The sequence below is a fragment of the Arvicola amphibius genome, chromosome 6 (genome assembly GCF_903992535.2).
Source record: "Arvicola amphibius chromosome 6, mArvAmp1.2, whole genome shotgun sequence".
Taxonomy (NCBI): domain Eukaryota; kingdom Metazoa; phylum Chordata; class Mammalia; order Rodentia; family Cricetidae; genus Arvicola; species Arvicola amphibius.
This window is the reverse complement of record NC_052052.2, coordinates 158,311,555-158,323,815: the sequence shown is the minus strand read 5'-3', so window position 1 is coordinate 158,323,815 and position 12,261 is coordinate 158,311,555. Positions and strand designations below refer to the sequence as shown.

Sequence of the window (12,261 nt, the reverse complement as noted above, 5' to 3'; positions counted from 1 at the left end):
ACCTGACATACTTCACTGTCAGGCTTTACGTGTCTTCCTTCGGGTAACTTATCTCTAATGTGATGTACATATGTGAGAACAGTTAAGCATAGTGTTTTACAGAACACAGACAAAGCCACTCAAGTCTGTACATGTTCAGTACAGATGTTACTGCTTTTGGAAAATTAATTAAAATTTTATTTAATTTTTCTTTGACAATCTAGAATTTTTCTCTAATTTTGAGGTTTTTCCTTTGAAAATTCCTTACATGTATCTATGCCTCCCTGCGCCCTCTGTTTCCCTCCTTCTCCAGGAAGTGAGCTACCCTCCTGCCCGGGGCACCTCCTTCTACTTTCATGTCTTTAAAATTTTTAAATATAATATTTTTTATTAATTCTTGGGGACGATTCCCCCTCCACTCCTTACTTAACTTCTCCCAGATCCATCTCCACCTTCCCACCTTTTCTATTTTCCAGTGTCACAGAATCCAGTTGGTGCTGCCCACGAACTCAAGGCTGTGGGCTCTCCATTGGAGTGTGCTTGACCTACCAGGGCTACACCCTTACAGAAAACCACTTCTCCCTTTCCCAGAAGCCATCAGCTGTCAATAACTCCTCAGATCAAGCTGGGAACTCATTAGCCCCTTGACACCCTATCACTAGGAAAGCCTTGTTTACAAGACCCAAGCTGTGGTCCCAGGTTGCTAAGTCATCGCTATGCTTGCCTGTGTTGCTAGCATTTTTCTTTCTTGTCCTCTCTAGCCCAGAACCTCTGTCTCGTATTATCTGACCGTCCACCTTTTTATCCTCCACACTTGGTCTTCTATACCCCACTGTGCTGACCCTTCTTTGTCTAACTGGAAATTCAACCCAGTCTTCCATGATGATGAGGTTCCTCCCAGTAAGTCTATCTATAGTTGAAAATATCCTAAGTAAAAAAAAAAAAAAAAAGTTTCAATACCAGTTGAACTGGCCACCCCAGTTCCAGACATGGCACACTCTAGAAGGATAAGTTTGCTTCTCAAGGCAGAGAGGCTGACAGCAATGCAGTCAAGGTCCAGCATAGCAGAAGAATATCAAGCCATATGGCCCTAGCCCTGGCAAAACTGTACATTCAGAATTTGAGGTGTAATTTCTATTGTATGCATACTGCTTTTGCTTCAGCAAAAGTTGACCCAACCATCAGAGATCAGGGACCATCTGTATCTCCCTTTGACACCTATGATTCTATTCCATCCTGAATTTTCAAGGCTACTCTCCTTCTGCCACGGCTCACATACGGGTAGGACCGCAGAACAATGCCACTGAGCCTCAGCTAGGAGCCAGAATGCAGGTTGAGCATGTAACGGGGTTACTGGGACTCAGCTTTTGTGCATTCAGTGCTTGGTTAGCACTAACTTATTCCCAGAGGACTGGACTGACTTCTGTCTGTGATTATTTATTGCAGAGTCTCATCCACTGCAACGTCACCTCTGTAGTCAAGGTACGTGATGAACATGTGCGCTAAACACATCAAAACAGAGGCTGAAACATTCCTTGACCTGAAACTAAGCTGCTCTTAGCCACAGTCTGTCTTACTCTGTTCTCATCTGGAAAACATAGAGACAGGTTTATTCTCTCCAGTATATGAACCATATTTTTGCATTCAGAGTGCACCAGGCCTGAAGATACTAATACTTCCTCAGGATTTCAAAGCAATTCCCTAAAAGTTAATATTTTAAGAAATGTTTAGTAGTCTCAAGAGAAGGACATTTATTATGTCAGAAAAGATGACAGAGGGCTAGGTTTTCTAGGTGTTTGTTGTTCAGTATTTGTTGAATTGAGCTCAAAGCCATTTGTGGATTAGGCTCTTTTTTAAAAAATTAATTGATTATTTTACTATTTTTAAATTATGTGTGTATATGTCTTCCTGCATGTGGGTAGGTGCACTGAATGACATATGTGTCAGCTCCAGCTGGAGTTACGGTTGTGAGCTGCCTGACATGGGTTCTGGAGGAGCAGTGCAGGCTCATAACCTCTGAGCTCGGTCTCCAGCCCCATAATCTCTTGTTATTTGTGGTTTAGTTATCTGTGGTCAGTCATGGTTCCAGAATGCCAGAAGGAAGATTGTCTATTTTAAGAAAGAGGCTAGAGACCACATTCACACAGATTTTACTAGGGTATACTATTATAATTGTTACATTTTAATTATCAGTCATTGATCTCTTATTATATCTAATTTGTAAGTTAAACTTATAGGTTATGCTGGCTTCAGGCACCATATCTACTCAGGATTTTAGAATGGACCCTTCACAGATTGGTGTGTGTATGTGTGTGTGTGTGTTTGTGTATGTGTGTGTATGTGTATGCGTGTGTGTATGTGTGTGTTTGTGTATGTGTGTTTGTGTGTATATGTGTGTATATGTGTGTGTATGTGTGTATATGCATGTGTGTATGTGTGTATGCATGTGTGTATATGTGTGTATGTGTGTGTATGCATGTGTATGTGTATGCGTGTGTATTTGTGTGTATATGTGTGTGTATGTGTGTATATGCATGTGTGTATGTGTGTATGCATGTGTGTATATGTGTGTATGTGTGTATGCATGTGTGTATGCATGTGTGTGTATATGTGTGTGTATGTGTGTGTATGTGTGTGTATGCATGTGTGTGTATGTGTATGTGTGTGTATGTATGTGTGTGTGTGTTTATATGTGTGTGTTTTTGTGTTCCAAGCTCAACCAGCAGCTATTACTTGGACAGCACAGGACAAGTTATCTTGCATTTCCAATTCTGTGTCTGTTACAAAATGTTAATGGAGCGGCTGGGGAGATGGCTTAGTAGTTACCTTGCAGGCATGAGATCTTGGGTTCATGAAACCCCAGGTTTGACGTTATGTGCCTGTTATCCCAGTGATGGCCAGACAGGAGGCAGAGACACGTAGATCCCTGGACACTTGTGGGTCAGCTGGCGTGATACACACAGTGAGGTTCCAGCCAATGAGAACTCCTCAAGCTGTCTCCAACACAAGATGGAAAGTGCCCGGGGACCCTGGAGCTCTGACTTCCACATGCATGTCATGCACAACCACACATGTACCTCCCATACACAGGACACACAAGCAGTACTGGATGAAGTGATGTCTTAGGTATGTAGGGTCCTTTGGTGGGGGTCAACTGCAGAGTCGTTCATGCTATGATTCCCTCAAAGCCAGTCCATTTATACCTTTGTGTGAAGAAGAAAAAGGTGTCCCTTCTGGAAAGACAGCTTACTGCTTAAAGACGGTCACAGCCAGATTTCATGTGACATGGTGCGTAGTTGATGCTTTAGTGTGAACAACATGCTTCCTCTTCTTCTGAGCCCTCTGCCTCTACCACACCACACAGCTAGTGAGTGAGTTCTGAGCTTTCTGCCTCTGCTCACCCCACAGCGAGGCATCTTGCTCGTCTATGAAGTTCACAACTGTTGAACTCTCTTGGTAGTCAGTAGTACTGTGGGGGTGAGGTAGGGACTCTGATTTTAGGTTGCTAGTGTGTGTGTGTGTGTGTGTGTGTGTGTGTGTGTAGGGGTTCAGTTTCAGGAACTGGAACATCACTGTGGAGGACTGGTTTCTTGATATCAGGAGAGAAAGCTGGTCAGTGCTCTTCTCCCCAGGTAATTATTTTCAGGCGGATAAGTGGAACTGGCATGAGCTGTTTTCCTGCCAGCACACTGGCATGTTACAGCTTCCTGCTTGGTTATTATTGAGTGCTCACGGACTTTGTGTGCTGAGCAGTTGGTGACTTTTTACAGCTCCCAGCTGATGTGGCCTTAAGGTTTATGTTCAACTCTTGTTTAAGCCTTACCATTAAAGTGTTTTTGCATTATTTTAAACACTGATCTTCCAATATTAGACTGCTTGATCATTTAGGTTTCCCCAAAGGGATTTGACAGCCTTCTGATTCCTTTAGTGAAGAAATGCTTTGATTTGTGTTTTTAAAAATTTTTTGTTTATTATAGATACTGAATTCCCTAAGCAACAAAGAAAATAAATTAAAGCTCAGCTTCTAAATACATCATGCCTTCATTATCCCGGCTGGCCGGAAGCATGATCGGCATCTCTTAAGTATTTCAAAGATGCACTCTGAGCGCAATGTGCACAAGCAAGTATGCACTCTTGCCGGTCACCAACTCCAGTTGGAATGGGACTGATGGATCATGCGACCAAACCCGTCTCTCTGAGTGTGGCCAACAGCGGGGGCTGACTGAGAAGCAAAGGACAATGGCTCTGGGCTCTGATTGTTCTTCATGGACGGGCTCTGTGGGAGCCTTCTCAGCTTGGTCGATCACCTTCCTGGACCTGGGGGGAGTTGGGAGGACCTTGGTCTTAGCATAGAGTGGGGAACCCTGATGGCTCCTTGGCCTTGAGAGGGAGGGAGGGGAGGTATGGGTGGAGGGGAGGGGAGGGAAGGGGGAGAAGGAGGGGAGAGAAGGGGAAGAAGGAGGGGAGGGAGGGGGGAGGAGGAGGGAAGGAGATGGAAATTTTTAAATATAAAAAAAAAATAAACCATGAGAAAAAAAAAATAAAAAAAAAAAAAAAAAAAAAGATGAGAAGGACCGGGAAGACGGGAGAGCTGACTTTATAGCTAATTTTCTTGTTACCATGCAAAAGAGGTTGGGGAAGTGGCTCAGCAGGTAAGACCTGTGTTTGGATCCCTAGCACTCGTAAAAAAAAGTTGATTGTGACTGTATATGCCTGTAATCCTAGTGCTGGGGAGCAGGGTCAGGATTTCTGGGGCCTGCTGGCTTCCAGCCTAACAAAAAACAAGCAGCCTCTAAGTTCAGTGAGAGGTTCTCTCTCTTGAGAGAATAAGGTGAAGAGGGAGAGAGGAAGACTCCTGGTGTCCTCCTCTGGCCTCTGTGTGTACGGGCGCATGCAAGCATGCACACATGCATACACACACACATACACACACACATACACACACACTGTTAGGAACATCTTGAGAGAGGAAGGGATTAGTTTGGATATAGTTTGAGGGCACAGTCCATTGTGGTGATGACGGAGGGTACAGTGTATCAGTCCCAGGAAAGCATGATGGAAGGGCATGAGGCAGCTGGTCACATTGTGTCCAAAGTCAGGCAGAAAGTGAAGAGAGCTAGTGTTTAGCTCTCTCTTTCCTTTTTATCAGTCCAGGTTTCCCAGCTCAAGGGATGGTGCCACCCACACTCTGGGTGGTCTGCCCTCCCCAGTTAAACACTTCTGGAAACTCTCTCATAGGCATAGACATGCCCAGATGTGTTCTTTAAGTGACTCCAGATCCGGTCAAACTGATGAAGAAGATTAACCAGCACAGAGAGGAGACACTGGGAACTTTGAGGCAGGGGCAGATGGTGTCCAGTGCTGTCTATGTAACTGAGATCATTCGCCAGTTAAGGCTAGTGAGCTCACAGGAGGGACACTGAGGATGCACATGGGTATCCAAAAAGATGCAAGTGGTGCCTCCAGAGTGTGTGTGTGTGTGTGTGCGTGTGTGTGTATACATGTGCATGTGTGTGTTTATATGCATTGCATGTGTGTGTGTCTGTGTGCTTATACGCATGTGCATGTGTGTATGTGTGTGTTTATAAGGATGTGCATGTGTGTATGTGTGTGTTTATATGCATGTGCATGTGTGTATGTGTGTGTTTATATGCATGTGTTTATGTGCATGTGTGTGTGTAGTTGATAGACGGTGTGGACTCAATCTAGTCTCTCATCTTCTCTTACTTCCCTCAAGCAGAGGCAGTTTTTGCATAGTTCTGAGTCTTCTTTGTCATAGCCCCACCCATAGTCCCAGGAAGAGCATCTGGAGGCTCTCCAGGACTGACACAGAGGCCTGGTGTATGCGATGCATACAGGGAACACGACACATGGGCACGTTCCCTCTATGGCCATCGGTCTCCTTGCTTTCTTGTGCCCACTTCTGCAGACCTGTGCTGAGCAGGCTCAATTGAGATGTATAGGGGATTGAAGATTCTTGTTCAGGGTTCTCCTAGTTCCCAGTTCCAGAGTGCAGGTGAAGTTTGTTATGGTTGGCGTACTCCCTTCATCCCTGGTATAAGGAAAACCTTGAGAACATAGATACAGCTCCTGCCACCTGAGTCAGTCACCATTGTTCCAGGGAGACTGGGAAAAAACCGAGGCCATTGAATAGTCTAGGTTTGCTATCTGCCTAGGTAGCTTGCTGCGGCTTCCAGCCAGATTCTCAGGTTGCCAGAACAGCCTCTAGGGTTGCCAATAACGTTCAAGGTCTTCCGGGAAGATTAAGCTTCCCCAGCTTCCTCCAAGGACCCTGTTGATTGCTACTTAGTTTCTTGTTCAAGGCTTAACCATGGCCTTCTCTTATAGATGACACAGCTTGTTCTCAAGCACATGGAGTCAAGGTAAGGCCTGTCACAGGAGAAGCAGAGAGCGAGGTGGCCTTCCTGTCCCGGCAACCTCCTTGCTTGGGGGCTTGGTGGTGGTGGAGGGAGCTCATCAAGCTGCTGCTTCAGTTGGTGGCTAAAACCTATGAAGAGAGAGCACAGTGATTATGGGGGAAGGCCAGGCCAGCGTTTCACATACGTGTGTGTATATATAAAGGTCAAGTGTAACATGTTTTAGAAGGAGATTGAGAACAGCTGTTTCAAAACACATTGGCTTTCAAAGAAAATTAACTCATGTTGAACATAAAAGATGCAAGTTGGCCTTAGATCAAGACCATGTCCTTTTTTATTGTGAATTCCATCTTCTGTCAGAATGAGTACCCCATTCCCCTGGAAACTGCCTGGCCCCCAGTCTCTCTAATAGTTCTATTTGGGGCACCCTAGTACAACACTCGCAAGGGGCTGGTTTTCATCACCCATTACTCATTAAGAGCAAATAGTTGATAGTTTATTTTTTCTAGAGTAAGAAGGGGGTAGTTTTGTATTCTGATTTGCGGTTTCTTGCCACCCCACTCCAGGCATCTAACTGGGAATATTAAAGATAATCGAATTTCTTCCAGCAATAGGGAGGCTTAGGTATGAGGGTCACCACAAATTCAAGACCAATCTGGGTTCCACAGTAAGGCTGATGCTAGCCTGGACGATATAGCAGCATAAATATGTCTCAAAAAATGAAATAAACAAAACCAACTAGATTTCAAGAGGTATAAGCAAGAGCCCTGAAGAGCACAGGGATGCTGGAGTGAGCACAACCCATATAAGATGGATCCCACTACATGACACCATCCCTATGAGCCCAAAGGGTTCCAGGGCTTGTGGTCCCATGGAGACTGGAGAGTCCCTTCCTCCTTTCCTGTCTGAGCCAGTTTGGGTTTGGAGACCAAGCCCTACATGTTTGCTTGTAGTCCTCCTTGAGATGGGGGGGGGGGATGTTTCCTCACAGTTCTTGTAAAACCAGCCCTTGTGAGCCACGGAAGCCTAGAGGGTGGGTTCTGACAGCTCCAGCCCTCAGGTGTGTTTGCTGCAGTGTGGGATGGAGCAGCCAACAGTGCTTGCTGCCTTTGCTCCTTTGCCTTTCAGGCAGAAAGGCCTCATCTTGAACATTTCTTCTGGGGCAGCCCTTTGTCCCTGGCCCCTGTATGCCCTGTACTCGGCTTCCAAGGTGAGTGACAAGCCATCCAGGTATCTTCCTCTTCCTCCAAGCAGGAAGTGTCTGTGATACTCTCGGGAACCTGAGGGGCCTGTCTATAAGGGCAGGAGGAAGCAAACTCCAGGACCTGAGGTGTTGTCTCTCTTACTGCAGGCTTTCGTGCGTACATTTTCCAAGGCCCTGAATGTAGAATACAGAGCTAAAGGAATCATTATCCAGGTGAGGATCCCATCCAATTGTGGGAACTCCCAAGTGGGAACCTTGGCTGGCTGGCTGGTGGTCCATCATCCCTTGCAATGCTGGATGGTGGTCTATCATCCCTTGCAATGCAGGTTGTACATGTGAAGATGGTCTAGTAATTGTGCTGGGCTCCGCTGACCAAGACCTGGCCAACTGCTGTCTCTACAACCCCTCCTGCTGCTGGGATTTCTGCTGGCCCCCCTTCATGCTGGTGTTGGTTGAGGAGGGGAATTGTGTATGGATGTGTTTGCTCAAAGATGCTGTGAGGGCTGGGGATGTAGCTCAGTTGGCAGAGTGCCTGCCTAGCACACACAGAGCCCCGAGTTTTATCTAAGGCACTGCACAGAAATGGATATGGAGGTGAATGCCTCAGCATTCAGCAGGTGGAGGCAGGAGGATCAGGAGTTCCGGCAGATCCTTACTACATGGAAAGTGTAAGGTTAGCCTGAGCTGTCTGGGGAAACATGCTGTGGACCCTTTGCTGCGTGGTATGTATGTTGTGTGAGCAGGTATGTATGTGTGTGAGCAGGTATGTATGTGTGTGAGCAGGTATGTATGTGTGCAAGCCAGTATGTATGTGTGTGAGCAGGTATGTATGTGTGGGAGTCAGTATGTATGTGTGTGAGCAGGTATGCATGTGTATGTGCAGGTATGCATGTGTGTGAGCAGGTATGTATGTGTGTGAGCCAGTATGCATGTGTGTGAGCAGGTATGCATGTGTGTGAGCCAGTATGCATGTGTGTGAGCAGGTATGCATGTGTGTGAGCAGGTATGTATGTATGTGCATGTGTGTGAGCAGGTATGTATGTGTGTGCATGTGTGTGGGGTTCTGAGACAACCTAAGTTGTCTCATTAGCATATCAAGCACTAATCAAATGAGCCGTCTGTTGCTCCCTTGACTCTAAATTTCATTCCAGTTCTGTCACATCACCCAAGCAATACCTGAGAGCTTGTTCAATTGTGAGCCTCAGTTTCTCCATCCATGAAATGGACCTTTATATCACCATACTGCTTTGGTTACCATAGAGTATCTATTAATTAAACATTTACTAAGTATTTTGTAACACAGAGGGGTTTTCTCCACCAAAGTTAACTATATGAATGAAAATATTATTCTCCTCTCTGAAAACTAGGGTTTGGAATTTTTCCCAAAGAGTAATCCTTTGAGATCTTGGGGGCAGAGAACATGTTAATAAATCAAAGCATAATTTACATAAGAACCATCTCAAGTAGGCCAGTTTATCGCACACATTCTAACTGGTCTCCATAAATAGAACCCTGGAGTCAGATGTTAGGGGGCAAAATTACACACCTGCTCACACATACATACAAGGATCAGAGAAGCAGAGCGGCCAGCCACTAGAGTGTTCTTACCTCTTCCAATGCTCCACAGAAGAGGTGATCCTGTCCTCAGACTGCGTCTTCAGACTGCATTTCCAGACTGCATTGCTCTGTCTCCTCCCACCTTGTAGTCCTCTCTCTGCCCAGCCACATCTCTCCTGTCTCCACCTTCCCAGTGCTGGGATTAAAGGCGTGGGATCCCAAGTGCTGGGCTCACCTTTGTGTGAGCTCTGTTTCTCTTTTAGACAGATTCAATCTTGTGTAGGCCAGGGTGGCCTTCAACTAACAGAGATCCCACTGCCTCTGTCTCCTGGATTGAAGGTGTGTGCCACCACTCCCTAGCCTCTAGTGACTTAGCTCTCTGCACTCTGATCTTCAGGCAAGCTTAATTTGTTAAAACACAAGCAAAATATCACTACACTAGCTGGCAAGTAGTTGGATTTAGTTATAAACCAACATAATTACAAATGAGATTACTGGGAGAACTAGAATGGATTGCTTTTCTTCCTTTTCACGAGTTGAGAGAGAGAGAGAGAGAGAGAGAGAGAGAGAGAGAGAGAGAGAGAGAGAGAGAGAATGATACAAAGGGAGGAGGGAGAGAGGGAGGGAGGGAGAGAGAATGATACAGAGGGATGGAGGAAGGGAGGGAGGGAGAGAGAGAATGATACAGAGGGAGGGAGAGAGGGAGAGAGGGAGAGGGAGAGAGAGAGAGAGAGAGAGAGAGAGAGAGAGAGAGAGAGAGAGAGAGAGAGAGAATAATAGAGGGAGCACACAAGGGCACATCTGTGGAGATCAGAGGAGTCAAATTTCTTTTTGTAACATGAGGGTCCCAGGCAAGCACCTGCACCTGCTGAGCCATCTTGGCAGCCCCAGTTTTTCCTCACTGAAGATCTGAAGGTCTCTGCATACAGTAACATCAGAAGACGGTTTCCAGTCCTCGGTTAGGCTGCAGCACGTTTAGACACGGATGTAAGCACAGCACTGGATGCCCAGAGTACCATCAATGCACTGGTTTATGCTTCTTACTACAACAGACAGGATTATACGACAGGGTGGCCAGAGCAGCCTAGGCGGCTCCAGCTTTGGCTATGTGTGTTAGCATTGCCAGACTTGGTATAGGGTGTGTAATTAAATTTGATTCTCAAAGGAATGTGAATAAATCTGTCTGTGGAGACAGAGTTTTACTAGTAGCCTAGTTGGCCTTGAACTTCCAATTCTGTAGCTCAGTCTTAGGACTAAAGGTCTGTGCCGCCACTTCTGATTGATTGACAGTCTAGTGTTAAGTCCACTCAATGCAATACGTGGGACATAGTTATGCTGAGTGATTTATGCTTGTCTGGACTTCAATTTTGAGTGCCTTTGGTTTGTGTGTGCAGTGCTGGGATGCGAACTCTGTGCCTGCATGAGGCTCTCTGCTTCCGAGCTTATCCCCAGTCCTCCTGAACTTCAGCTTTAACTGCTGCCTTGCACTTTGTTTGCTGAGTCTCCCAGTTGCCGTGTGTGCTCTGAAGGGCGTTTGAGCCCCTTGCGATGAGCAGTTTAGGCCTCATCTTGAGCAACCAAACCTCCTGTTCTCCAGCTTCGTGCCAACTTTGCATCTTTTATTTATTTATTTATTTATTTATTTATTTATTTATTTATTTATTCTGTATACAATATTCTGTCTGCTTGTATGCCTGAAGGCCAGAAGAGGGCACCAGACCTCATTACAGATGGTTGTGAGCCACCATGTGATTGCTGGGAATTGAACTCAGGATCTTTGGAAGAGCAGGCAATGCTCTTAACCGCTGAGCCATCTCTCCAGCCCCCAACTTTGCATCTTTTATCAAGGACTTTAGAGCGTTTCACAGGCAGAAAGGAGCTGGGGATGGATGGTGAAGTGTGTGTCCACACCTCAGTCTCCGTTGGCCTTTACAGTGCTGTTTCCTGCTCTTTATCTTTCTCTGCAGGTGCTGACCCCTTATGCTGTCTCAACCCCAATGACAAAGCATCTAAATACCAACATGGTGACCAAGACTGCGGATGAGTTTGTTAAAGAGTCCTTGAACTATGTCACGATTGGGGATGAAACCTGTGGCTGTCTTGCTCATGAAATCTTGGTAATCGATGACTTCTTTTGAAGCAAGGGAGGAAGGGTGTGCCAACATCCTGAGCATGGCGGGGCTTGCTTTCTTGCTAGCGGGACAGACAGCCGTTTTCTTTCACCGCAAGCTCACAGGGCCAGCCAGCTGCAGTACAGCCAGGGAAAGCAGTAGGAGAAAATGGTAAGAACTGAGGCCGATGCCCTCAGCCTGTAAACAACCGCAAGGCTCCTCTTCTCCACTTAGAATGGCCCCACTAAGCAGCTCCTGGGAGTTCTCCGGCAGGAAAAACAGGAACACCTGGCTCTTCCATGCAGCGGCCCCTGCCTTCCTTGGCTCTGTGTTTCAGTAAAGTTGTGCCTCTAAAGGAACATTTTTCCTTAGCTATGAGTAAGCAGGGAAGGAAAGGGTACAAAAGCCGCCTGGGAGATGGGGTTTCAGGAAGGACTAACCAATGCTCCATAGGGCAACAAAGAGGTGTGGTGGGGTGGTCAGCACAGAGTGAGTTCTCCTGACTTAACATGTCCTTCAGAAGGCATTTAAAGGGACAGCCCGGGTGTCTAAGAAGTTCCCCATTGCAAAGTGTCGCAAGATCTTCATAGTAGCCAGAAAAAGTCATCCTCCAATGACTGACTCTGGACTGGCTGAGGTATAATTTCCTCGCTTTGCTCAGACACTGCTATTTTTCTGTTCCAGGCAATGCTGCTGAACCTGATCCCTTCCAGAATCTTCTACAGTGACACCTTCCAAAAATTCTTCCTGACAGGCTACTCAGATTATCTGAAGCACAACACCAGCAACAGATAGTGGGAGTGGGGGATAGGGGTGGGGGGTGGGAGGTGGGGTTTAAAAGGGTATAGTTTCTATAAAAGGGAGGCTTGGCATTAAGGGTAACCCTAAAAGAACCCCTGTAAAGGTAATAAATGTGCTGAAAAGAAATTTTCAAGTCTCACTGAGAAGGATCTCACCCAAAGGGTCACTTTATAACTCTGTGTCGAACTCAAAACTCAAACAATACCTGGGGTTGCTAAACTTTGCTAGGACC

The 12,261-nt window shown here is 46.1% G+C and overlaps 1 protein-coding gene across 1 annotated transcript in view; it reads left to right on the top strand.

Annotated features, from left to right (window-relative positions):
• The window catches only part of Hsd17b3 (hydroxysteroid 17-beta dehydrogenase 3), a 31,899-nt gene extending 19,876 nt beyond the window's left edge, over window positions 1–12,023 (top strand). The window contains exons 6-11 of the mRNA XM_038335319.1: window positions 1,426–1,461; window positions 6,328–6,362; window positions 7,485–7,566; window positions 7,708–7,773; window positions 11,085–11,234; window positions 11,913–12,023. Coding sequence (XP_038191247.1) covers window positions 1,426–1,461; window positions 6,328–6,362; window positions 7,485–7,566; window positions 7,708–7,773; window positions 11,085–11,234; window positions 11,913–12,023 — 480 coding nt within the window. The remainder of the gene's footprint in view (window positions 1–1,425; window positions 1,462–6,327; window positions 6,363–7,484; window positions 7,567–7,707; window positions 7,774–11,084; window positions 11,235–11,912) is intronic.
• Window positions 12,024–12,261: the final 238 nt, after the last annotated feature.